A 27,120-nucleotide genomic window follows, 5' to 3' on the forward strand; every position below is an offset into this window, starting at 1 on the left:
AGGAGAAAGGAGGGTCGTCTCCTCTCTGCTGACCCTGGCCATGGACCAGCAACCCTGCCAACTGCCCTGCCTCACTAGGCTTTGGTGCATTGACTGCTTGTTGGTCTATCGCCTTGCCAGCTTGCCCTACACCTGCATGTCTGAAGAGCTCTACCGTCAGAGAAGGTGGCTCAGCATGCCTGGCGAGAAATTTGTCACACAGGCCAGTCGGAATCATTCACAGCCTTTGTTGACGTTTCGGAACTGCACCCCCGTGTCCGGAGCAGACAAACATCAGGGACGCCACGGAACCCCAAAGCTGTTCTGACTGCATTTATTGCAGGCACTATCCGAGCATCAAGGCAAGACAGGCGAGGCCTGGCCCGATGCGGCAAATTTGGTCATCCCCCCCTCTGCCGGCAGATCGATCGGGGGGCGAAGAGGGGCGGCGGCGGCGTCGATGGCTGCGAGGGGATACGAAGGGATGCGAGTAGGGGCCGCTATGCGAGATAGTATTCAACATAGGAAAGGGATTGCGAGGTATGGGATTTCCCTTCTGTATCGGCTGTTGCCCCCTCTCTCGCTCTCTCTCTCGCGTCGCAGGTGGCGCCTTCGTAGCGGCGGGCACCTAGTTCTAGGGGGCCGCCACGCCTGCTTGGTCGTTCAGGGAGGATGAGGGGCTCGGCGGGTGACAGGACGATGTCTACGAGTGGTGTGGTGTCTGCGGTAGTGTCGTGGTAGTCAGAGCAAGGGCATGCAAATGGTATTGGCAAGACGAGCTGAGCAACTTGGGGCGCCAGATGGATGAGCCGGACAGGCACTGCGTGGTGGGGCAGCGGATCCTCGCCAGGATGTGAAAGTGACAGAAGTGACTGATCAGAAAAAAGGAGGACCGCTTTTTCTTGGAGATACGCATGTTGAGCGGGAAAAGGTTCAACAGAAACATGAGGTATTAGGGGTGACCGCAGAACCCGATCCCACAGCCTCGCTCTTCCGCACACGCACACACACACACACAAATTGGCATACACAGATCGTTGAGGAGGAAGCAGGAGGCTGGTACATGGGTCTGGACTAGGCCGGACCTCGACTAAGGTAGCTAGGTAGGTAGTCAGGGAATCGACGGACTCGCCGAACCATGGGGCGGGGCGGGGGACCAGCGCTCAGATGTCAGTATATGCAGGCAGAATATGGCAGGTAGATCAGAATGCGGCCAGGGCATGTTGCATTATGGTCATGGTACGCGGCACGTTGTTGAGGAGTGGCAGGGAACGAGCCAACAGCCGCGCGAGGAGGGCGGGCGACAAGCATTCATTGTGAGTTCGTGACAAGTCCCATCAGCGTCGCAATGGAACTGGCATCTGCATCTGCATGTGCGTCTGATCGCAAAATCAATGACAGCCCCGCTGGGGTAGGCCACCCCGGGTAAAATACCACATTACAAAGAAGGGGGGGGGGGGGATGCATAGGGGACCTGCATGAGCTCGAACTAGTAGCTGGCCACCAGGGAGCAGGGAGCAACACCAGGGCAGCGCCGGGTCACCAGGACGAGCAGGGCAATAGAGTGACAGACACGAGGTGGGCATGGTGGGAAAGGACGAAAAAGGTGCATCGAACCTATAAGACGTCAGTATAGGTTCTATTGGTGGATGTAGGTGACGGTGGATGTGGGTGTGGGCATGACGACTGGTATGGATGGAGGTTTGCCAATGCATGAAGTTCGGTTCGTAAAGTTAGACTAGCATCGAGTACCATTGATTGCTGAGTCGAGGCGGCGCAGGTAAGGTGAATACCGGACAAGAGAGGTGGACAGAGAGCGACAAGAAGAAAGAAAAAAAAAAGGCGCCTTCGATGCAGCCATGGACATTGACAGACCAGGCCCAAATGGCAAGCTACCGTACTCACCTAACCTTCACCATGCTTGACATTGCCTTGGAGGTATCCTTCCACCTACATGTAGGTACCTACCTACCTACCTTAGGTCGGTAAGGGTACCTTAGCTGCCTAACTTCAGATCAGCCCCAGGGACGGACCCGACGGCGGCAACCAACATTCACATCATCAGATCACCAGCAGGGAGTAGGGGGCGAGTGACCCCCCCCCCCCCCCCCCCCCACCATTCTCCCAAGCCAAGGTATTTCCATCTGTGGTAGGCGTTTGGCTTTGCTGAGGTGGGTTTAGTCGCGGCAGCCTTCCCAACTTGACAGCGCGCCCAGGCCAGCCCACCATGGCTAAGGTCGGCAGGGATTTTCTTTCCCTTCCTCGTTAGGCTGGGTTTGCCGAACAGGGCGAACGCGGTGCGGTCGTTCGGAGGTGGGAGAGGTCGTTGGTCTGGGCAGGGCAGAACAGGGCAAGATGGAGCAGAGCACACCTGCGGCAGACTCAGGACACAGCGCGTCTACCCGCCAACCCTGGTGTGGGTAAGGGCCCCAGGTAGGCAGGTCGTGCAGCGCAGTGCCCAGCCTTTGGCCAGGATGCTGCTGTCCTTTTTCTCGGGGAGTTCCGAGCCTGATGCGTGGCTATTGGTAAGGTATCTCATGCGGAGCGGGGTGATGGGTGAGTGACTGGGCTAGTCTTCAAGTAGCGATGAATGGGATGGGGGCTTGCTGGGATTCCCATTGTCGCCCGCTGTGTTTCCCGTCCTTCTAACCTTCCAGCCCGCCAACTGCCTGCCTGTTGGTGCTTCTGTGCAGCAGGTGTGTGTGGCCTGCCTGCCTGCCTGCTGCCTACCCTGCCGACCGTGCCTGCCTTTGCCGCGTGCCACAGGAGTACCCGGGGACCCGGACGTGCCCTCCGTAGGGGGGAAGCCCGCCTCTCGTGGAGGAAGCCGTCGGGTCGCTTGACGGGGTTGCGTGCCTGCCTTTTGCACTACGATGGCAGAGACCTGGCCGCAACGACCTGCTGCTAGGGGAACACCAGCATCCGTCCCTGGTTGCCGTGCTTGGCAAGTGCCCGGCGCTACCTTCCAACGCGCGCCATTGTCGTCTCTGCGTGGCGAATGGTCGAGGGAACGACAGGTATCGGAAGGTGCTGTTTGGGTATGGTACGGCAGTACTAACAACCTGCGATGCGGCAGGTACGGCAACGGTCCCCTCGAGACTACCTAGGGTCGTCGGAGGCAGGATGACCTAAGGTCGCCCCGCAATTCAGCGACGAATTGAACGATTCGGCCGCCCCACGGAGCACACTCCGGCGGTGGCAATCAAGAATGCTTATGCGTTGCTCCTTCGTCATATGGTCACACTATGCTCTGACACTCACCACCAGAGCCAGTGACCGTCCAGGCCCTCTAAGACCACCGTCTCGCCTTGGCGGCCGACGGCGGCTGCGGCTGCCACTGCTACTGCCACCGCTGCACTTGCTACTGCTGCACCTGCTCCCGCTACGGTTGACTACCTAGGTCAGCTAGGAAGGCACTACTCCGCGGCGCTGCGGTTGGCGCCCGGCACTACCGCGACTACGACCACATTCGCGCCATGGGGATGCCATATTTCTTTTTCCTGCATTTTTCCCATCCCAATTCTGCATTTTGTCGCTGGCGCACTTCGTCTCTCTCTCGCTCTCTCCACCCTGGGGCCCCCTCTTCGCCTGCACCAGATCGCCGCTCCGCCAAGTCGAACCCGAAGTCTTGTGCAGTCGGCTCAGTCAGGATGGTCTGACATGCGACCGACTATCTTTCTGGCGCCGCTACGGGATTTTTTTTTTTGGGCTCCAAGCGACCATCGTGCAAGCTATACGCTTGATCGCCCTCGTCCGCGCCCCGTCTCTCCGTCTCTCCGTCCCTTCCACTGTCCCCCCTCCCCCCCCCAAATCAATCAATACGCCATCATCCATGCTGCTGTTCCATCCATCTAGCAGTTCGCCATTGTCCCTGAGACTAGGACCAGATGGTTCATGACGCCCCCTCCCCCTGGCTTCATCCTCCTGGCAACCTCACTGTTGTTCCCCGTATGGAGACAGATCCTGTCTTGCCTAGTGGCTTTGCTAGCTCTCCGAGCTCTCTCTGCCCCCCTTGGACTTTCCCCTCGATAACCTAACCCAAGACCATCGATTGTCTAGCATGCCCTTCTTTTCGTTGCTGAGCCTGGCATCCACACCCAGATCGACATCTCACATCTCACATCACCCAAAATCCCCGCCAGCATGTCTATCCTGTCCTGCATCATATCACATCACCGCCGCCAAACGCCGAAGCCGAAACCTGTCGAGCGAGGCCCGCCGTGACACCTGGCGTTTGCCGTGTCTTGAATCAGTCAGCTCGAGTGGTCGGTTCCTCGAGGCCACACGGAAGTCCTATTGTTCCTACCTGCCTGTGTGATGCCTGGATGACAAGGAGCGGGCAAGTCTGTTTGTGAATGACAGAGCGCGTGATGGAGAAACGCAGGCAATGAGAGTGCGCACGAGAAAGCGCACCATGGCTCCGCGCGAGAACGCGCTGCGCTGGGAGGGTACGGCCCAAGGAAAATATTGGACGAACCTGTCGGCCCTTTGCTTGTCTCAAACATCATGGCGAGATTCTCGGCCCTTGGGCGAGGGTCATCCATTCCAGTGCCCACAGCCGTCATCATTCCACTTTCCTACTACGGTGCCTGCCTGGCTGTCTGATTGTCTGTAAGTGCTCGGTACGACAGCTTTTCGCTTGCCCCATCTAGCCGCGCCACGACACGCTCTGTGCCTGCATCGCGATCTCGCATCGCCTCTCCCTCCTTCACGCTATTCTTTCGTCAATGCTCTATCCGAACCTTCAATGGCGATATCGCCCCATCGTCGCCTGGCCGTCAGTCAGAGACATCCGAGTCGTCCCCAGTCGAATCGAACGCCCACCGTCTTTGCGTATACACGGCCCTTGGCCATCGGTCTCTATTGTTCTCCCTCCTTCACCTACCTCCTCGTCCCCCCCTCTGTTACGTTCACATCTCCACAGACGGCCAGACAAGTAAGCGAACAATTTCTGTTGAAGGAGCATAGCGGTTCCTGCAGGTACCTTGCTTCTGTCTCACGAGCATGCATGGGTAGCAGGAAGGGGTAGAGCAAAAGCCAGAGAAGAGGCCAAGAGACTTCGAGAGCAAAAGAGAGTCGACAGGGGAGGGGAGGGTGTGTGTGCTTCAACACACCCCGAGCAGGGGTCTGGTCAGAAAACCAGGGGAGGGGGGCGTGTGATAGCATCGTCGTTGACAAGGGTCCTTCCCCTCGTCCACCGTGCAGGCCCCTCCCCAGTCCCTCTGGTCCCGAGAGAAAGGTCGCTACCCTCCATCCCATGTCCACCCGCAGCCAGGCTGTGCGTGATGCCATCCGTCCAGGACCAGGTCGACTCGAAATACACCGTCTGCCACACGGTCTTCTTTACAAGGTCTTTTTTGGTTACCAAACGTAGCCCAGTGGCTATATTCGCCCCCCCAAAAAAACGGACAGAACCAGAGAGATGCCGCACGGCAGCACTTTGTTGTCGATATGCTCGCCGTTCGAAACGGCTTCAACACTTAATTGATTCGTGAGTACCTTTCATGGTTCGCCCTCCTTGCTTGCCATGCTCTGCTCGCTTTTCTGGGTGTGTTACGTTCGTCCACCCTTCTCTCCAGACTATGGCAATCCATCGGCGGGGCATATCTGAACTGGCGTGCGCCCAGTGATCGGCCACGACATATTGCTTTCCCAAGGGAACAGCGAAACAAACGGCGCGCCCTCTTGTGCGAACCATCTCTGCCCATGCGGTCCTGCGGGCGATAGTCAGCCATCGACTCAGTCAACTTAGATTAGAGCTTCTCACCCTTCCTCCTACCCTACTCCACACACCCGCGTCTTTATTGCCCACCCCTACCTTTACCGTCACCCCTTCCTTCGAATGCCCCTTCGGTCAGTTGGGCTACCGCGTACGTAGCCTCGATACATTCCACTCTGGGGCTCTCGTGTCTCTCGTTCGGCTGTATTGCCGCCCACTATTACCCCATTTCGTGAAGATAGTCCCGTCCATCAGCTTCTCAGGGCGTCATCTTCATCTCTCCACTCCTTGGGCTCTTCCTTTCATATATCTTTAGAGAGCCCCGTCTCGTCAGGAACGCTCCCATCATCCCATCATTCTTAACCAGTATCCGTTCCTGGACAACCTCGTCTTCGACAGTCGTCAAGTCTCTTCCTTACACAAACATTCATACACACATACACAGGGAGACCAACAGACCTGCACACACACCACATATCTCCTCACGCTCTCTTCAAATCACAATGATCCCCTCGTCGTGGTCCCATGAACAGGGCAGCTCCATCGACATTATGGATGCTTGCTTCGTTCGTGATCCCAGCTTCGACTTCAACACTCCCTTGCTCAGCAGCAGCTCTGCTTCCTCACCGACCTACGACTCCTGCGATCCCTTCACTCCTCGGTCTGGGCGATCTACTCCCCACGCCTCCGCAGTTGATTTCAGCGAATCCTTCTCTTCTCACGGTTCATTCAACTTTGAGCCTGCCGCGGCTGGCATGCCGATACACCACAAGAACCACAGCCACCAACACTATCACAGAACCGGCACCATGGACATGCCTCTTCAGTACTCTGCTTCCATGCCTCTCACACCCAGCCGCCGCCACTTCTCTGGCATAGACATTGATTACAATACGATGCTTCAGGCCACACTCAACCAGCAGTGCATGACCACCATGTCACCCGTACAGGCCACCATGATGGACCAGTATGCCTCTATGCCCCAGGATCTCCAGTCCTCCCCCTTCACGATGCCCACTCCCAGTCGCTCTCTTCCCAGCTCTACACCAAACCACGCCGTCAACATGTGGCCTTGCAACGAGAGCCCCATCATGATGTTTGGCAACCATGGCACGCCATCCCCCTCTCCTCTCCAGTCCATGTCGATGAAGCGCGATCACGACTCACCCTCACCTCCTCCATCGAGGTCCTTCCGTCGTCGTACTATGACCGAGGCGCAGCGGAGGACGATGGCTCTTCAGAGACACCAGAGTGAGATGATGTACCGCAGCCAGCACGACTCGGAGGCCATGGCACAGCTCAGGTCCATGAAGCTTGACCACCACTCTGCAGAGGATGAGCTTGACTCTGTCTACGTCGACCGCCGCGTGGTCCCCCGTCCTCGCGAGAGGTGCGACTTCATGGGGTGCCGCAAGACATACCAGAAGAAGGAGCACTTGAAGAGGCACCAGAGGGCGTAAGTTCCAAACCATACATCCAACCCGAACTATCGAGAGTTACCAACTAACAAATCACAGCGCCCATGGCATTGGTGGTACTCCTGAGATGCACACCTGCCCTGCTGATGGTTGCCACAAGGTCTTCAAGGACCGTTTCGACAACTTCAAGCAGCACCTCCGCATTCACAAGGACGGCAAGAGCACAAGGACGCCATACAACGAAGAGGCAGCTCAGATGTATGACGAGTTGTGCAAGCAGAGCAAGACCCGCAACACAAAGAAGGGTCTCAGGACTGCCAAGGCCTAGCAACAGTCTTTCTTCGTCACTTCACATGCTGTCTGGGCGCCCGGCCTCGCCACCTTTTACTTCGTTTCGCTTCTGGCCCACCAACTCCTCCCTTTCCACCTTGATCAACCCCCCCTGCCACACACATAATCACAACCAAAGAAGCAAACACACGCACACACAACTACGCACAGCCTCATCAATTCGGACACGAAACACGCTCACCACATTCTCAACATCGTCATTCACATCTTCAAATACCATGTACTAATTCTTGCTGTACTCGTCACACGGCGCAATTGGACATTTTTTTTCTCTCTCTCCGTTACGGGGCCTTTTATTGGCCGGTGCATAATCTCAGGCTTGGTGGAAGAGGGAGGGGAGAGTATGTGCAGCCGGAACTGATTTTCTCAATCTTTTTTATTTTTTATTTCCTATGGGGAAAAGGACATACTTTCTGATTTTCTGGTCTTGATCTCAATCTCCTCACTGCAGACGAATACGCGGAGGAAATACCAAGACCATTTTGGGCGAGGATGTAAGGCGGCAAGACGGAAAACGGGTTTCTACATTACGGTTTTGCATGATCATTTTCTTTCGGCCCACCCACAATCGGCGGCGGGGCATAGACAGAGACGTCGCAACGGGGCATTTGAGACTCGGTGAATGGCAAGAGTCGCGGGGTATAGGTGGAAAGCATTATTGTCGTCACGGTAGTCTGGCAAGATAGAGACAAATTTACGGCTTTGCGCATGGCAGACCAAAACCCCGAATACTGCCGCTAGTGAACCTTGTGCCATGGGCAAAATTCCACGCGCATTTCCGAAAACACCCTCACCGCGCCCACGTCCCCAGTTTCTCTGCAACTGTGTTGCCTTATTTGGAGCGCAGAGAACTCAACATGGGGCGGAAATTCGCAACATTCGTCCCCAGCAGCCATCTGCTCGGAGCGGCCAGAATTACCTGTAGTCATGAGACCCTCGGGCTGGGCGAACCTAGCAGTGCCCCCCCCCCCCCTTACCCCTGCGCTTCCAGGACCTACGCCACCCACCTCTACCCCTGGCCCATATCGCGCCCTAGACGGGCACCAGGCAGGGCTTGTCCTACATGGAGCAAAGATCGCCTCAGTGGCACTGGCTGGCATGTCTGAGATTCGTAGCTCAAATCCCGATAGTCCCGAGACAGGCTTCCTTTTTCCAACGAAGCCTCACCTGCGGTTCGTTCGACCTTATTGCTGAGGGCGCCGCGAGAACCCCACCCAGGTCCCCTTCTCAGGACCTCTCTCTCGCTGTAGTCGCTCAACAACACACAAACTCCGCTTAACCGCGGGCCGTAGTGGGCGGCCCCATGATGTCTCATTTATGTCAATCAGCACTGCATGCTGGTCTGGAGCACCGGAGAGCCTTCCTCAGTCTCGCTTTCTCTTCGTCACTAGCCCCCCCCCCCCTTAACGAACTCGCGTACGACACCCGTTCCACCACCTCCTCCGTTGCGTACCACTGGTGGAGCACTTTGCCCCCCAAGGCCTCCGGAGGGAATGGTGCTTTCGCCGATGAGGACAGGGACGGACGGGGGAGCCACCCGTGACGCTGTGATGGATAGCGTCAGGGCGGCGGGCGGGGCCCGGGAGACGAGGTTTCCGTATTACTCGGCATGCCGGACGACGTAGGTGGACGTACGTTGTCGCTGTCAGAAGTTGAGCTGTCAGTTTTCAACACTACGTTACTCACTTTTCCTCACTTTTCCCGCGCCTCTTTCAACCCCTTTCGTCGCGCGAGCCTAGATGCTCACAATCGTGAGCTATGATGAAGTTTTGTACATTTTTTTCGTTTTTTTTTTACTTGCCTCACCCCCTCTGCCTCTTCCTCCCGTTGGAGAGCTCTCATTTATGGGCTGAATCCATTTTCAGCCCAGCCAGATCTGCTGTGCAGCCACGAGACCAGGTAGAGGCACGCTCGCTCCCCGCCTCCGAAGCGATCGGTGTGGGATCCACGTCTCTCGGGGAAGGCTCCCCAGGTCAGCTACAATGGATATGGCGAAGCCATCACGGGGACTAGGTTGTCGCCGCCGCGGGTACCCTCCCCGAGTGAATACGGGACGAATAGGCTAGGGTTGGTCGAGGCGTTCCACTCACCGGCGGCCGTGCAGCCCACTGGACGTTCTGCGCGCGTTAGGGGAATGCAAGTTTCTCGGGGCTCCTCCCCTTGGTGGTGTGGCCCCCCATCGTCAGTCCAGGCCTTTCCCTCTTGTGGGAGCGCGTGCTGGACGGAAGCTCGTGACATGTCAGAAGGGGATCGGGGAACCCTCAGTGTAACACCAACCCTCCCACTTCGCCCGAGGTACCTACTGACTACCTGACTACCTGACTACCTGACTACCACCCCATCCTACCGCTGACGGAGCATCCATTCCTCGATCTAGGCCGAACCTGCAGTAGCTCGAGATCTGTGGGCTGCAGTGCTGCAGATCATTACATGGCTCAACACTACTTGGAGCGAGGGAAGGCTGGCCAGATCGCATACCGGGGTGGACTGGGGACCATTGCGTCAACGTCAGGGTTACCTAGCGGTGCTCTTGTATTGTCGATACATCGTTCGTGCATCGTCCAGCGAGTTGTTTTAACACGGTATGCGTTTGTCGCGTTAGCCTGACCTCCTGAACTTATTCTCGAAGTGTGCTGGAAGAATATAGTGCAACCCACCATGCGCCTTTGTCTGCATACTCTCGGTTTTCGCCGATGGAGGTGACACGCAACCGGGGGAAGGGCCAGCAGTTTGTGCAACCACACGCAGGTGATGCGTGTCGTCGATCTTGAGGCAGGTAAGGTAAGGTACCTTGAGCGAGGTACCTTGGGTGTCGTCCTCGATGAGATGGTTGGGCGAATGATGTGCACAGGGGTCCCTCGGGCGCGCCTTGCCAGTAGCGCCAGGGGCGCTGGGGCCCTGCACCGCGATTTGGGTTTAGGGGCATCTGGGGGGGATCTGGGGAGTTCTTGCCGGTTGTCTTGCGCTGCGCTCGAACCAGCAGAGGGTGGGTCTATCAGAGAGCTGTGGCCAATGGAGAGCTACATCTGCAGCCCTGTCAAGCCACCTGATTCATCCAATGCTGTGAGTGCCCATGCCGTGGACGGAGAGCTTCAGCTGTGGCGTGGTCGTGCTTCCCCACCGTGATTCGCTGCCCTCGGTCAAATGGCAGCAGCCACAGGTCTCTCCTGCTCCCAGTTTCTCCATCTTTGGGGACTCACTCAGCAATGCTTCAGGGCTTCCGGGAAAGTGGCCAGGCCCTGCCTCTGCTGAAGCACCTGGAGCCCCTGCCTCTCACCACCACCGCCAGCTCCAGCCCGACGCCCGCTGAGAGCCATGGCCGAGGCAGGCGTCTGGTTTGTCCCGAAACCTATCGCCATCGTCCAAACACATCCATTGTCGCCGCCTCTTCATATCAGCAGCGTCCAGCTCAAATGCCCAGGGCCAGACCAAGGCCCTGATGGATTCGCACCCTCCCCACCCACGCTCCATCATGACGCTTCGTCGATTCGCCGAGACCATGCCAGCCAAGTGACTGACTGACCGACCGACTGACCGACCGATCGACCCCCTCATTGACCGTTGACATCAATCGAAACGTCAAGTCAGCCTCGAGCCTCGAATCGCGCCATCATCTGCGCCATCATTCTCCCTCATCCCAATACACCCAACCCAAACATTGTTCGACCGCTCTTCGAACAGCCCATCCCTATCCCTGTCAGCAGGGAACTCCCAAACATCGTTCTGCTATTGTTCCATGCAGGTCATCGCCTGCGGCTCCCTATTGTAGCCCTCTTCCTGCCTAGCCTCGCTGCACGCGCCACAGCCAACGCCCACACCACCATTTGCATCGCACAATCAGCTATTGTTGCAGGCACAAGCAAGCACAAGAGCGGCGGAGGCGTGAGAGCAATCAACCAGAGACGCCTATCCTCGTCGCTGACGAGGCTTTCCCAATCGTCATGGCGCATCGGCAAGACCGCCACCAGCAGCCGCCCTCCTACCAGGATGCCATCAGCCGCCTCGACTGGCTGGCGTTGGTCGCGCCCTATGTCGCTGTCACCGACTATCCTCACCTTTGTTCTGTGAATAGTCACTTCTGCAGCGTCTTTGCTCCCCGGTTGTGGAACGATCCGCTGCGAACGGTGCGAGTGCTTGGTCTCGAGCCGAGTCACGGTTAGTCCTCAGCGTGCAATCTGTCTCAGCGTCTCGCTACATGCCGCTCACACGCTCAGACCTCGACTGGTACTTTCACTTCGTCTTCGTCCGTGCACCTCGAACAAGGCCTTCCGTCCTGCGCCTTGTGACCGTGCTCGACTTTCGCGACTTCGCCAAGGACAATACGCAGTTTTCGAGCGATGACAGCCCAAAGACCGTTCCGGAAACGTTTAGGAGGCTGCCAACACTATTTCCCCGTCTTCGATGCATCCTTTTAGACGGTCACGTCGAGGCTGACCCAGCCTCGTTGGCAGCGACTCATGCCCGTGCCGGCATCCTCCAACCCCTCTTGCTGAGCATTGCCGACTGCGATGCCCACTTGTCCATGTCCTTCTTCACTTCCGGTTTCCTCCGCAACATAGTGTATCTTAACGTGTCGTGCCTGCCCGGGTCTCTCCAGGGTCTATTGACCACGGCACAGGCGCCCGGTGGATTGCCCCACCTGAGGATCCTCAAGGCCAAAGGCCGGGAACTCGATGATAGCGCGGTCGAATCGTTGTGCGAAGCCTTCCGGCGACAACTCTGGAGCTTTGACCTCAGCGACAACAAGCTGAGCAACAGCATTGTTGCTGCTCTATCTACCATGCATGCCGGCGCGACGGCATTGCGCACCGATGCACACTTTGAAGTCGAGGGTACGCTGCTGAGGTCAGCTGACGCAGGCGATGATTCGTACGGACCGTTCATGTTCATCCGGGAGTCCGATGTCAGCGCCGAGTTTTGCCATCCAGACCGGTACTTCGCCGATGCCCCCGCTTATTCAGTCGACGGTGTCCACGGCCATGACTCGGTTCGTTCTGACGGTCGCGCCCCGCTCAGGACTGACGCGGCCGCTAGCATCAAGACAGTTCTCGCCGGCGGCTTGGACCACCCGGCGCCAGACGATGCCCAGCTCACTCAGCTCGATGTGTGCGCGGCGCCGTATGGCCTGACTCATCTCGACCTGACTGGAAACCGACTGACTTCTTTGGGTGTCGACAAGCTGCTGCGCATGACACCTGGCCAGCTGAAATCCCTGGCCTGCGACGCGCCGCTGCTGGAAACCTATGGCGTACCCTGGCCGAGTGCATGGCCCAAGGGGACCGAGATGTATGGTATCTTGGGATCAGCCCACATGTTCCGCCCCGTCTTCTCGTCCAACCTCCAAGCCCTCCGCATACATCACTCGTTCGTCACACAGATACCAACACTTGAGACCACCGGCATGTCAACAATGGCCCGCCTCTGGTTCGCCGAGACGATGATCCGCGATTTCTCCGAGATGGCCTATCCACAGGCCTTTGCGCCCGACATGAACCCACGGCTGACGTCCCTGACGCTCACCAAGATCCCTCGGCGCTCAGTCGGACCGTTGACCTCGAAGCTGACCCACTTCTTGAGGCTCGCTGCTCTCCAGGAGCAGGCGATTGGTGACACCAGCCCATCCGCCCGCCGCCGCCGCAGCCCTGCTGTGCTCCGCGGCATACGGCATATTCGCCTTGAATTCGAGACTGACCCTGTAGAGGATCCCGCCGGCTGGTCCGACGAAGATGACCTCGACGCCAATCGGCTCATGGACATGGGCGTTGAGGAGGGCTTCAGCTTCTTCCAGAACGAGAACATTGTGCCCAGGCCGAAGCTGCCCCCACGGCCCATGGCTGCCGCCCCGCCCATGACCTCAGCATCCGAGACGTCAGCCGCTGTCCCCTCAAGTGCCGGCACGGCCCCTTCGGCCCGACTCAAGCACGAGCCATACACTCCAAACACCAGCGAGTACGTATCCCACACGCTGAGATGGGCGGGCAAACCCTACGAAGCTCGCGTTTGGATCGGCAACGGTATCCCAGGCACCTCTGCCGCCGTCAACGCGTACATGACGGCGCTGTGCGACCCGGCGATGAGGACCGGCATCGTCGGACCCGCTACCCCGGCACACGTCAAGGCGGGCGTCCCGGCCGGAGCGCTCCTGTTCTACGCTGCTTGGAATGCGATTGTGGTCCCAAAAGCTGCTCGTACGCCAAGCAAGGCCGAGGTGCACAGTATGCACGACGTCATTACAGCACTCAAAGCCCACCGCCTCAAGACACGAGCTGCGTACGAAATGGCAAGAGACAGGGCCGGCACAGACAAGGGGCCTGCTGCAGAGCCCCATCTGTTCTGGTCGGGAAAGCTCGAGGTGGTGACGCAGCAGAGCATGGCTCACTATCGGTCGTCACGATACTGGAGATGAAGGTTTCATGCCATGACTTGGACCGCGTCCGACAGTTGACGGTAGCCCCAGACTACATTATTTGTTTTTTTTTTCTCCTGGGGTTCGATGAAACGGGCAGCCGTCGGGTAGAGCCGTCCTCCTTCTCCCGTTTGGAGCTGCAATGTGTCAGGAGAGGCCTCTGACATGGTGCAATACAACAACGCTGGCGGCCAACAAATGGCCCAGTCGAATCACCGTGGCTTCCTTGACAGATCACTGCTGCCAGGCGAGGCGAAGCGACCGCCTAAACTATCAAAGCGGGAAAAAGCAAAGCTCGCGTGCGATCTTTGCGCAACCGACTTCAGCTGAACGCCAGGCGCGCCCACTTCGCAGCCAATAGCGGGTCTGCGAATCTTCAGCTGGCTGCGCGATCATTCTGGGGTCATCAACACGATCGGCCTCGCCGGGTTACAGGGGAAGAGACCGATCGTCAATTCTAAGGGGTGGCCGTGTCCCATGTTCATTTCGGTCATATGGGGAAAGCTTTCAAATTCGGTCTTCAATCCATCGACTTTGCCCACCCCCCCTGGACGCCGCCCCGGGACGCTAACCTGGCGATCTAGTGTCTCGCCCTGAGCACCCTGTCTCTGACCTGCATTGGTGTTCTTGGTAGCTAAACTGTCGACACACCCTCCTGGGTAGACTGCCTGGGGTGGGGGCTCAATGAGCAAATCAAAGACAGGTTCAGCAGTCCGGCAAACAGGGCGAGAGAAGCAAGCTGTCGCGGCTGGGCTCAACCCCTGAGGGGACCACGCGAGCGGCTGCAAGACAGGCGAGACAGGCAAGGTCGTACGAGACACAGGCCGCTCTCCATGACAGGACATCACGTCCATCTTGTCTCGAGCTTGGGGCAAGGCACGGAGAAGATTCCCCGCTACGAGGTCAGCGTCAGTAGAGACATGTCTTGGTGAGAATAGGGTCTGACTGGGAGCTGGCATTGTTCTCGCACATGTAGTCGCGGGTCCCCTCTTTCTGTTTCTTCGTTGCGATCGAGAAATCGCCTGCTCATCGACAGCCTGCTCCTTGGTTTTTCCATGTCGGACGACAGATCTGCCGTGCAACCAGCCCCTACGGGTAGATCTCTCCGTGAGACTTTTCTTTGCAAGACATCCAGGGTCATGTTCATTTGGGACCTTGTCGGAATTGACTTGTCGATGCAGTGAAAGCCACCTGTTCTGATGCCCATTATCTTTCTCGATCGCAGTTTGCGATGTCTGCTTTTCTTGACGAAAGAAGGAAGAGTTGACCTCTCCCAGTCGCCGAGGTCAGGGTTCTGGTCGTGTGACTCGATCCCACGATTGAGTTCGAGATGGCTGCTGTGGCACTCCCACATGTTTAATTGACAGATGCGTGTGTTGGCTTGATTGTTATTGTTCGGCAGACGCGCGAAAAGATACGGGACAGGGACGACCAACCTGCAGGGACGCATCGGACTCGGAATCCCGAGGCCCGGCTCGCGCATGACCACGACTGCGCCGGCCGACGGGATGCTATCGGCATCATGACGCCGGGCCGCCCGTTCCAATTGAGAATTGGCTATTTTCGCAATGCGATAGTTGGTTGTGTTCTGCGCCTTTGGCTTACGATGTGCGGGGTTATCAGGCCTCGGAGGATTTCTGACCTCACGTCATCCCGACCTCGCGGCACGGCATACTTGCTGATCAAGCAATATCGCCCGGCGTTGGACACGCATCTGTACACCACGTCAACTCGGCATGTTCTCTCGCGCTTCTCTCTCAAATACCAAGACCTCATAGACATTTCCAACATAGACCATCATGGGTGTGCCTTCCATTGAGCGTGTTCTTTTCGCGCTGCCCGTGCCCGAGCCGAAGGAGGCCTTGGCTCGACTAAAACAGAAGTTCCCTCGGATCGAAACAACCTGGATCACGACAGCCGGCCCCGACAAGGCGGGGTGGGGTCCTGGTGAACTTGACAAAGGTGAGCTGCCTCGACAGCCTGTTGGACTGATGCCATTCGAGATCTTCATCTAACATGGCGGTAGCCATCTTCGCCGACAAGACAGTCCTTGTCACCCTCTCTGCCCTACCTCCTACAGCCGCAGATGCTCCCAAACTCAAGTTTATACACTTTGCCGGGTCTGGCACAAACCATATCGCGGGCCATTCCATCCTGACTGATTCTACCATCCCGTTGACCAACTCGCGGGGCGTCGCTGGCCCACCCATTGCTGAATGGGTCGTCATGACGGCCCTGGTGCACAACCACAAGTATAATTACCTCAACGAATTGCAACGGGAGTCAGCATGGGGCAGCCTCAACGACTTTTGGTCCGTTCGCGACGTTGTTGGCCAACGTATCGGCATCCTCGGCTACGGCGCCATTGGGCGGCAAGGTCAGTAGTATTCTCTGTAGAGACTTCTGCCGGAGGCTGGCTGACGATGAACAGTCGGCCGTATCGCCAAAGCTCTGGGCATGGATGTCGTCGCTTTCACAGCGACGCCCAAAGATACCCCCGAGAAGAGAAAGGACATAGGTTACATTGTGCCCGGCACCGGCGACCCTGAAGGAGAGTACCCCTCCGCGTGGTACCATGGCCTCGATAAGGCCTCTCTGCACGAGTTCCTAAAGCAGGACCTTGATATCATTGTCGTCGCCCTGCCCTTGACGTGCGTATAGCAGTCCTCATCAGTGGACCCCTTCATCCAGTCCATGGGGCCTGACCGCTGACCTCGTGAACAGCGACCAGACAAGACACCTCTTTTCCGCTGAGGAGTTTGAGATACTCGCGAGCCGCAAAGCTTTCGTGAGCAACATTTCGCGCGGCGCCATCCTCGACCAGGATGCCCTCGTCGCTGCCCTCGAGTCGGGCAAGCTGCGCGGCGCGGCGCTCGACGTGACGGATCCGGAGCCGCTGCCGGCCGATCACCCGCTTTGGAAGGCACCTAATGTCATCATTACGCCGCATATTAGCTCCATCGTCGGCAACTACACCGAGAGGGTCCTGGGCGTGGTGGAGCTGAACCTCGGGAGGCTGCTTAATGGTGGGGAGCTGGTGAATCTGGTGGATAGAGAGAGGGGTTACTAGGCAACGATTGCGAGGTTACATGGGGCTCTCCGGCCTTGAGGGTTCGGTCGGAATGTTTTTAGACTTTTATCTCATCTTGAAATGCGAGTCTCTCAGACCTTTGAGTGGTGGAAACAGGATTAGAAGTGAGCAGGGCCTCGTATGCATTATGGCAGTGACTGGGATTGGCTCTCCACCAGCCGATGATGCCGGCCGGTCAGCCACGTACGGCCTGCTGAGGTGTACATGTACCAGGTCCGTACTATGCCTGGTTCGCAACATGGCAGTGGAAGTGCTGGAATACACAATTGCGACACGAGTATCGACTAACGAGGATGCCGTGCATCGTCCATCATGCTCACATGAGAGTTCGGCCAGGGGCTTGAATGGTTTCACGGCGTACCATTGTCAGCCCCTTCCCTGCCCTCTTTCGATTCGTTACCGTTCTCAAATGCCGTTCAGCTCAGAGAGCAGCAAGCTGGGATGAAGCTTCCCGATACATCAAATACGTTTGATCCCGCATGGGTCGACGGCATGCTGCCCTGCCTCCGCATATAGCTCAACACTTATACGATGGTCCGGGCATTGGCGGTGACAACGGGGGCGTGCCACGTGAAAATGCCATAGAGTTTATCTCATTATAGTTGCCCTTGGAACCTATTATCTATTTGTATGCTTGATCAACCTGACAGACTCGACAGGGTGCAAAAATCCATGCAAGGGGAGCCATGCTCCTGCAAGTCATCCGGTGAGGACAATAGTCCCAGTCACCGCATGAGGCGATCCTACTTGAGTGCTGAATGTCCCGTTCAATGAAGCGCCTCGCGCACGCGTGAAGACCACATTACGATATACATCCATAGCCATGTCTAGCCTATGCGGAAGTCTGCTCTCGACCCTGTCCATGCTGGCAACGTGGCTCACCATCCATCAACCGAAAAGGTACGATGAACCCATTACCAAGCCCGGCATATACATGTATGCACGCAAAAAGTCACAATCGGAAGACTATTGCGTCCTTTTGGGGGATACCTGGACCAAAATGATCAGGCGCATGGGCAAAAGTGTATCGCCGAAGCGTCTCATTCCGAACCAGGGAATCGAACCCTGAGCCTGACGGTGAGAGCGTCAAATGTTAGCCATTACACCAGTTCGGATGTTGATGAGGAGATTCATCATGCTTCGGCTCTGATTTTTTCCCCTCACAGTAGGTGGGGACCGTTGCGGGGATCCCGCCTGCCTGGACCCGAACCTCGAACGAGTGCGAAGAAGCTTCGAAGCGCGACGGGCCAAGGCTTCGCCCCACCAGCTTGTGTGCTCTGCCTCCGCGTCCAGGAACGACATGACAGTTGAACGTTCAAGGAGCGCGTCTCCCAGGAACATGGGTTCCTCTAAAGCCACGGCCGACAGCTTGTTGCCACTCAAGCGTCTGACTCGTTGCCGGTGATCAGGCACCATCACAGGTGCAAGGGAGATGGACCCGAGCAAACGGCCCCAAGCGCGGAGGCGGGAGGGACCCCCTCTCTGTATTACATCGCAACCAAGAGAAGAGGCTATCGAGACCCTGGACGCACACCAAGTCGATGGACCGGACGCCGGGTTGGCAAGCTGCCCTAGCGACACACCTCGACCTCAACCCCAACCACAGCAGACCGGCATCATGCATGTGTAGGTCCTGACCGCGAGTGAGCCTGTCGGATCTTCCCAGAGAGATAGAGAGAGAGAGAGTAAAAGAGTGAGGCAAGACAGAAGTGGTATTCCAGACATCTCTCGGGCCTTTGGCGGGGTCCGTTCACAGGATGTCTTGGGCTTATCGATACCCCAGGCGGTGGCGACGAAGCCCCCGTGGGGTCGGCAGGCTGAAACACAACATCTCAGGGTGCTGGAACTGCTCGAGAAGGGCGTTCGAGGAAGGGCGGCTTGGGGAGACAAAGCAGTCATCCTATGTCTGCCAGAGTTTCAATAGTGCGGTCCCGAGATTGCCACTGCTGGTGCAGGATAAGGCCAGGGGCCGTGTGCCGCATCGAAGAAATAAAATTGCCGGGCGGCAGACGGGACGAGACGGACAGACGGACAGACGGACAGAAGTGACTCAGATTGGTGATGATGGAGCGGCTCTGCGCGCAGAAGTGTAAAACATACCGGCGAGAGCCTGCTGAAGTGCCCAAAACCGCATCCATTGACTTTGCCCCCCCTGAAGACTGCATGCTTGCCCCCAATTTGCTCGCCTTGCTGGCCCCCCGAGATCAGCGACCTCTCGCATGCAGGACAGCCGATCGGTATTCCTTCTGACATCTCCCAGAACTGCATGTCTTGCTCGTTGTAGGAGCTGGTTCAGATACACATGTCCGCCTCCCCGGTGCGACCCAAAATTCCATGCAGGGTTCTTCTCTGCCCGTCCTTGTTTGAGATCCTTCGACCAAGCATTCGTCCGACGTCAAATTGACGCTGATAGACAGACCTCAAGCGTGGGTTGAAAGCTGTACGTGATATGTATCTAGCAAAATAAACAAATAGAGTGATGCTGGAACATATGATTGGCAGGTCATTGACGTGCAGAAGACAAGACACACTCAACATCACGTCCTTGTTGATCTTAGGTCATATCGCAAGAAAAAGTGGCGGCCAAGGATAGCACCGCCACAAGTGTCATCGGTTCATGTGGCTGCTGATGTAATTGTGGCACATGATGTGGCTGAACGCCGGAGGTCCCGACCAAACTGACAGCGGCGAAAACCTGTTTTGAGGATCCCGCCATGGAGACACCAGATGCCTAGCGGCTTGGAGAGAAGCTTCGCACTGAACGGGCAAGACGGGCACCCGAACCCCGACCTGATTCCCGCGAGGCCGGTGCTGAGAATTCGACGACTGGTCTGTTGTGCGGCCCTCTCGAGGATGACCGGCATGGGAATCCCACCAACATTCCTCGTCGGCCTGATACAGGGCTGTCATAGGTACTGTTGTTCGTGCCAGAGGTTCGAGAACAGGGCTTTAAGGCGGGAATAATACCTTGTGCCGCGCGACACGAGGAGTGCGCTGAGTGAGCAAACGGGACAGCATAAAAGGGGAACTTGCCTGACCCTTCCCAACATGATCAACACGAGAGAACAACTGTGCCACGGGCAGAATGAAAGGCGTGGGGCTAACGCGAAAGTTTTTTTCCCCCTTCTCGTCCTCCATTTTCTGCTTTCCCATGCTCATCAGCTGTGCTGAATTAATATCGAGCACCAAGCAACACAGCCATGCCCGCGAGGCAAAATTGTCGATCAGGGCATGTTGACAGGTGCGTCCTCGTGGGTGGTGCGCACTAGATGAAACGTACCGGCAGTTGCTATTTTCAGACGATCGACGTCATCGCCCCTGAGGCATCACCGTTGATCAGCCTTGGGGGGCGGTCTAAGGCCAGCGTCTAGACTCTTGCGGACTCGCAAGCGTACCAAAGTGTACCACGAGAAAGGAAAAAGCTCGGGAGTCGAGCTTGTGAGCAAACGGCCCGTGTCTAACTGCCGCTCTGGGTTGACAGCTTTTGTCTATTCCCTTTCAACACCGCCGCCCAACCCCTTCTCCGCAAAACGGGGCAGATGCGAAGACGGTGGCAGTGGCGACGGAATGTGGGCGACGGAGCCAAAGGTTTCAGTCCTTGACGGTTGCTTCCATTGTGGACGAATGATGATTGAACACTAGGTTTGACTCGTTGTCCAGCAAAGCGTGCAAGGCTCCCCTACCGACCCGTCTCTTCAACAGAGATTGGGAGAGCCCAGATCCTGGTGGAGGTGCGACAGAAGCATTGAGCAGACAGACAAGGAGCATTGGCAAGGTCTCTCTGCCCAATGGACCTTGGCGCAATCGTGGTCGCGACTACGAGAGGATCCGTGTGGTGCTGGTGATGCTTGCGGCGCTGACTAGAGTATTGAGTCTCGGATCGGGTGGTGGGAGGTGGGTGATGGGCGGCGGTGGCAGTGCGGGCACTCCGCCGTCCCGTGCTTTGCAGTGTCAGGACATTAGCCCCCCCGAAGCTGACTCGCCCGTTCGCATGTTCATAGGGTAGGTAAGGCACCGTGCCACAGGGACCCTCGAAGGGGAACCCTCGTCCCAAGGGAACATAGTCGTTCCCGGTGGATGGGTGGAAGCGCCTCAAAATTCGGAATCAAGGATGGGTGTAAGTCGGACAGCTGTCAATTTCGAGGGTCACGCCTTACCCATGGAATCATGCTCATGAGACGGCTTCCCCGCGAGATTGGCAATGTCAAAGACCCTTGAAGGAGCGGGCAAACAGCCCTCATCTCCTCCCCCCTCCTCACCATCGCTCAAAGTAGGCAGTGCATCAGGCTGGCCGTTTTCGAGATGAGCAGCGATCGTGAGACGGAGGTAAAATGCGCCCGGAAGTGTGGACGAGGATTCGGGTGCGAGGGGGGGCGGCCGCGTAGGCTTTGCATGCTGCGTGCTGGTGAAGGCAGTGTGTGTGTTGTGTTGTGATTACTGTTCTTCCCTACTGGCTCACACGAGGGCGAGTTTGGGGGCAGTGCTAGCGGTCGCTACAACGTCCATGGGCCATGGGCGGTTCGGGCTTAACGGCGAGTTTCCCTTTCGCGTCGAGGCCGAAGTCGGTGTGATGTGGGATCAGGCAGCAGTTTAAGGAAAGTTGGCTATTCCTTTCTCATGGCAATTGAATCGATCGTCAAATGTCTCTGAGCTGATGTGATATGCTCTAATAGAGTTGGCCAGTCGAATGAGGCGAAGCGCGACTGTGCACCCAGGCTTCTCAACTCCCTTCATCTGCCGATACACTGTACGATCGGTCATGATCATGGCCGTTGCCTGCAGTGCATCAAAGGAGGGTGTGTAATCCAGTAATTGCTCACAGCGCTTCGTGCAGTCTGGTCTGGTGGCCTGTTCTGGTGGCCTGTTCTGTTGTTGGAGGCAGAGTACGGCGCTCTTCCCCTGGCTTACCTAAGGCAGTGCTTCAGGAGGTAGGTAGGTACTTCGTATCACAATGACAATGCGACGAGGGGGCAGTTTCGCGGTGCGAGAGTGCGAGATCCCAGCAATGACAGCCAACGGATACTTCCGAAGAACGAGACGCAGCCCGTATGAATATCTCATTGGCTCGGGCCTTCGTCTGGCGGGGTCGGCCTCGTTGTTTGTGCTAGGCCCGATTGGGCGTCGGCCTCCATGAGCTGACGCGTCCCCCTTCCCTCTCCTTCCCCCACCGCCCGCCAGCAACTGCGCTCTCAGCCCCCCCCCCCCCTTTTGGGTCCAAGTTGATGCCCCATTCCCAGTTTTGGAATTGGCCCGGGCCCATGCACAGGCTGTAGGCAGTAAGCAATCGCTCTACTTGTTCCCGCCCACCAACCCGTCCGTCTCAAGTACTTTTCCTTTCCAAGTCCCAAGAAAAAGGTCCCCCGCCCAGCACTTGTACTTTGTCAGGCTGCCTCCTGCCCACCCCCCAAGAAACAACCCCCGATCTTTCCTCAGTCATCCTCATCCACCACCACCACCTTCTATTGTATCCAACGTCGTTCACTTTTGCCTACCACTGCCAGCACCACCATCGCCATCGCTACGAACCTCGATTCAGGTCCTCCAACAGAGCATCGAATCAAGCAGACAATCAACCGCAATCGAGCCCCTCCCAAGCGCTTGCCCTGCGGTCTAGGTGTACACTCTCCTGACCCCCAACATACGCCAATCTACCTGGACAAAAGGCACTCCCACTTTCGCCGGCCGACCGAAAGCCTTTTCCGATACATATAGTCGCCATGACGACAAATCAGCCCCAGAATGTCGACAACTTCGACAGTCTCATCGACCTGAGCGAGTATGACACAATGCCTGCCTATGCCTCGCCGTCGCTCTCTCCCTCGGCCAGCAAGAACTCTTTCCCGAGCAGGCCATCTGTCAGCTCCATCCAGACCCCGACCGTGCCCTCGACGGCGCAACCGTCTCTGAGCGGACCGAGCCATCAGTACGAGCTCTACAAGCAGCAAACCGGCATCGTGCCCGGCGCTCTGGCCAGCACGCTCGCCGTCAACCAGGCCAACTCGCACATTTCCGGCTACAACAGCGGCTACGGCATGGAGTTTCTGAACAACGTCAGCCCCGCCGACGACATGTTCGACTTCAACGCCGCCCCCTCAGCCCACTCCCACTCGCAGGGCTCCGGCAGCCTCGACATGGACATGGACTTTGACTCTCCCCCCGAGTCTCAGTACTTCTTCCCTGGCACCGAGTCGACCATCAACCCGAATGCCATCGGCGGACAGGAGTCTCCCGTCCTGCCCTCGCAGCCTGGCAACGTAGGTCGCCTCTGGCCGGGCATGCACACGCAAGCTGCCGCTCTGGCCAAGGCCCAGGCTCAGCAGCGTGCTCAGCAGCAGATGATTCAGTCGCAGCAGCAGCAAAGGCAGCAGTCGCAGCCCCAACAGACGAGGCCCAGAACCAAGAGCGCTCAGCCGACCGACCCCATTGTCGAGCAGAAGATTACGCAGCTCCTCAACTCCATGCGCAACAAGTCGGCTTCGGAAGACGACGGCAGCATGCCCATGCTCAACATTTCCCGTCCCAAGAAGGATGAGGACGACATGGACGAAGACGAAAGGTTGCTCGCTAGTGAGGAGGGCAAGAAGCTCAGCAGCAAGGAGCGCCGCCAGCTGCGTAACAAGGTCTCTGCCCGCGCTTTCCGCTCCAGGAGAAAGGGTAAGTCACACAGTTTCCCGCACCACAAACCCAAAGTCATGCAGCTAACCTAGTACGCACAGAATACATCACGCAGCTCGAGGCCGAGATTGCCAACAAGGTCACCGAGAACGGCGACCTGCGCCTGCAGAACCACGCTCTCATGGAGGAGAACAAGCGCCTGTCGGATCTTACCCGCATGCTCCTGACCTCGCCGTCCTTCTCTACCTTCCTTGACCATCTCAGCAACAACCCCCAGGCCATCCCGCAGCAGCCTGTGCAGGTGCCCGTCAAGCCTGAGCAGCGTCAGTCGGAGAAGGCGCAGGCCCACAAGGATTCCAACCCCTACGCCGCTCAGCAGTCTCAGCAGCAACAGATTGGCATGGCCATGATCCCGGAGCAGAACATGGATCTCTCCATGCTCAACCTGAACAACGACTCGTTCAACTTCCAGCCCCAAGTCTATGCCGTACTTGAGACCCCAGAGATGCCCGCCACCATTGACGCTGATATTCTCTCTGGCAAGACGTCCAATTTTGTGGGCGAGGCCTTTGAGTCGGACGATGACAAGGTTGAGCTTCCCATGATCGAGTCGCCCAAGATGAATGCCGCCCCGGCCGTGCTTGAGAAGATCCCCGAGCCCGAGCAGACGTATGATGATGATTTCGAGAATGATCCTGAATTTGCTCTCTACCACACGACGCCCTCTTCATCTGCAACTGCCCCTGTCGAGCTCGACACGGATGGCCTGTCACACACTGACCTTTTTGGCGGTATCGAGTCAGAGAAGGTCCTGGCGCGCTATGAGCTGGTGGACGCTACCGAAGAGGAGGAGACGTCTCTGGTCGCGATTGCCAGGGTTCAGCGCATCAGCGCCGGCCTCGAGCCTGTGCTAGCCAGGTTAGAGCGCCTCTGCCTCTAGGCGGTTCCCCGCCATCCTTTCCTTTCCACCACATCATACCTTGAGCCAACCTTCTTTCCTTACACTCTACTCGAACGGCATCACAACAGGGGCGGGACCCGAGGGTCTCCGGGGCGTTTATATGGGTCTTGTTTTTCGAGAGGTCACCAGGGGTCGGGATCCCCACCGCGCTTGATGTGATAGGGGAACCACCGGATATGGGCCGACATGATTGACGATGTGACCGTCTTATTTTTCTTTGCGCACAGGAAAGCGGGTTGCGACTGGCATGTCGCGGTGTATTAGATAGTGGGAACACAACTCGATCCCATACATAAGACTTGTCTAAACGAACCGATGGTCGGTGATGCGTCATTTTGTGAACATGTAGTAGTGTCGAGATGCGTAGATTTGGTCACAGTTGACAGCTATGTGTGACTACATGACGTTCCTGATCACGTGTTTATCATAAGGTGCATGTCTTCCCACTGGGTCTACCCCGACCCTAGTCTATCTACTCTTCATAGATGTTGGTATCACTGCGGCATGGTCAGCTTGGCTCTTTGAAACCAACATCATCAGGCATCGTAAGGGCGGGAGACTCACAATTCGCCGCCAAACTTGTCTCTTCCCTCGGCCTCGCGGTTCACAAAGACGCTGACGGACGTCTGACCGCAGACAAAGACGCCAAAGCCGTCGTCGCCAATGACGACCTCGCGGTCGCTCCAGCCGAGGACGTCGGTCCACACCTCGCCGGCGTGGACCTCGCCGACGTGCATCCTCTTCTCGCCGGCGCCGGCGTTGCTGAGCACGACTGCGCAGCCGGCGGGGCGGTCCCAGGTGCCGTAGCGCACCCAGCCGACGCACGTGGCAAAGTCCCAGTAGTCGGCCTGCTTGCCGTAGGCGTAGAGCTTGCGGGCGAGGGTCAGGCGCGGGACGATGCCGCCGCACGAGGGCGGGAAGGGGTGCTCGCCCTTGATGCCGTAGAGGTCGCCGTACCAGACGCAGGGGTAGCCCTCGCTGCGGAGGAGGATGAAGGCGTGCGCGAGCGGCTTGAACCAGCCCTCGATGGGGGCCTCGAGGGCCTGGTAGGGCTGCGTGTCGTGGTTCATGACCAGCGTCTGTTTGTGGGGGTGGTCAGCACCTTGCCGGGTCTTGGGTTTTCACAGGCTTCCTATCGGGGAGGGGACGGCGCGCTTACCACTGCGTTGACGGGCTCCTTCTGCACGAGCGTGTCGTCGAAGACCTTGCGCAGGTCGGCGCCCTCGGACTTGCTGATCTGGCTAAAGTTGTAGACGAGCGGGGCGTCGAACAGGGAGAACTTTTTGCCCATGCGCGCCAGGTAGTCGGTCATGTCGTCGAGGCTGTCCTTCCAGAACTCGCCCACGAAGAACCACCCCTGGCCAAACTCCTCGTCGAGCGTCGTGATGAACTTGCGCAGGAAGTCTGTGCTGTAGTGTTTGATGGCGTCGAAGCGGATGCCCTTGAGGGGCATCTCCTTTGCCAGCCACTTGCCCCAGTTGATGACGTCCTCGACGACTTCGGGGTGGTCGTAGTCGAGATCGGAGCCCATGAGGAAATCACTGTACACGTGGTGTTCGGTCAGCCGCTGCGTCGGCGCCGCGTGTCGAGGCGTGCTGGGGAAAGGACCTACTAGTTGCCCTTCTCGTCGTCCACGTCCGGCGTGTCGGCCCACCCCTGCGACTTGTCGCCCATGATCTTGTAGATGGCCGTCTTGTCGTTGGCGGCGTTGAAGTCGACGCCGCTGAAGTGGTACCAATGGTACTTCATCTTGCTGTACTTGTCCTTGCGCCCGGGAAAGTCGTAGCCGACCCACGCCTGGATCTCGTACTTGTCCGACACGAACTTGTTGCGGTCGTTGGCGTCGACCTCGGCCGCGAGACACTTCTCCTTGCGGTCGGCAGCGAACTTGTGGTTCAGCACCGCATCCCAGTAGAGGCCGACGCCGTTCTCCTTGGCCGTGCTGGCGAGCTTCAGGAGCTCCTCCTTGGTGCCCCATTTCGTGCCAACGGAACCCTTCTGGTCGAACTCGCCGAGATCGTAGAGGTCGTAGATGTCGTACCCGTTGCCCTCCTTGGAGGATCCCTTGCATCTAGCAGCTGTCAGGTCTTGTGTCTTGCTGTCGGAAACACCATTGGGATGTGAGCTCACCCCGGAGGCACCCAGATGTTGTCGATGCCCCATGCCTTGAGCTGCGGCACATGCTTCTCCAGACGCACCCAATGCTTCTGGTCGGCGGGCACGTACCATTCGAAGCCCTGCATCATGGTCATGTTCTCGGGGGTGAGTTCTTGGTCGCCCATCTTGTCGGTCGGTCGCTACTCGGCGGCTCTTGTCTCGTCACCGGGTATCAAGAAGAGAAGGGCGGGGGAAGGAGGAAGAGGTCGAAGAGCAAACACGCAAGCTACAGGTGTGATGGGGCTCACAGGATGACCCTGCATCTTATATCACAAAAGTCACCGTAGCCCCTCATCAATGGCGTCCGCCAGAACATCCGATCGATCCCCCATGGTCTTATCAGCAGCAGCGGTGAATGTGCCTCCTCCACGCCGAAAACTAAACCCTCACACATTTTTAGAGGTGGGGGTGGAGGGTGGAAGC

General features: G+C 57.6%; 5 protein-coding genes and 1 non-coding gene across 6 annotated transcripts; 4 read left to right on the forward strand and 2 right to left on the reverse strand.

Annotated features, from left to right (window-relative positions):
• Positions 1–6,201: 6,201 nt before the first annotated feature.
• D7B24_003292 (uncharacterized protein) lies at positions 6,202–7,444 on the forward strand (the record flags this gene model as incomplete). The annotated part of the gene is made up of 2 exons (XM_028637485.1): positions 6,202–7,154; positions 7,216–7,444. 2 exons carry the CDS (start codon positions 6,202–6,204, stop codon positions 7,442–7,444), a joined length of 1,182 nt encoding a protein of 393 aa, XP_028490739.1.
• Positions 7,445–11,408: 3,964 nt separating this feature from the next.
• D7B24_003293 (uncharacterized protein) lies at positions 11,409–13,873 on the forward strand (the record flags this gene model as incomplete). Its single annotated transcript, XM_028637486.1, has 2 exons — positions 11,409–11,622; positions 11,682–13,873. 2 exons carry the CDS (start codon positions 11,409–11,411, stop codon positions 13,871–13,873), a joined length of 2,406 nt encoding a protein of 801 aa, XP_028490740.1.
• Positions 13,874–15,672: 1,799 nt separating this feature from the next.
• On the forward strand, positions 15,673–16,943 carry D7B24_003294 (uncharacterized protein; the record flags this gene model as incomplete). The annotated part of the gene is made up of 4 exons (XM_028637487.1): positions 15,673–15,835; positions 15,900–16,250; positions 16,305–16,524; positions 16,598–16,943. The coding sequence occupies 4 exons, from the start codon at positions 15,673–15,675 to the stop codon at positions 16,941–16,943; spliced, it is 1,080 nt and encodes a 359-aa protein (XP_028490741.1).
• A 1,064-nt stretch (positions 16,944–18,007) lies between these two features.
• Positions 18,008–18,079, reverse strand: D7B24_003295. The gene has a single exon. It is a non-coding gene; the product is annotated as a tRNA-Glu (tRNA).
• Positions 18,080–22,681: 4,602 nt separating this feature from the next.
• D7B24_003296 (uncharacterized protein) lies at positions 22,682–24,519 on the forward strand (the record flags this gene model as incomplete). The annotated part of the gene is made up of 2 exons (XM_028637488.1): positions 22,682–23,618; positions 23,681–24,519. 2 exons carry the CDS (start codon positions 22,682–22,684, stop codon positions 24,517–24,519), a joined length of 1,776 nt encoding a protein of 591 aa, XP_028490742.1.
• A 493-nt stretch (positions 24,520–25,012) lies between these two features.
• Positions 25,013–26,822, reverse strand: D7B24_003297 (uncharacterized protein; the record flags this gene model as incomplete). Its single annotated transcript, XM_028637489.1, has 5 exons — positions 25,013–25,037; positions 25,105–25,619; positions 25,700–26,081; positions 26,153–26,611; positions 26,671–26,822. The coding sequence occupies 5 exons, from the start codon at positions 26,820–26,822 to the stop codon at positions 25,013–25,015; spliced, it is 1,533 nt and encodes a 510-aa protein (XP_028490743.1).
• Between the last annotated feature and the right edge of the window lie 298 nt (positions 26,823–27,120).

Source organism: Verticillium nonalfalfae (genome assembly GCF_003724135.2).
Source record: "Verticillium nonalfalfae strain VnAa140/NRRL 66861 chromosome Unknown scaffold_190, whole genome shotgun sequence".
Taxonomy (NCBI): Eukaryota; Fungi; Ascomycota; class Sordariomycetes; order Glomerellales; family Plectosphaerellaceae; genus Verticillium; species Verticillium nonalfalfae.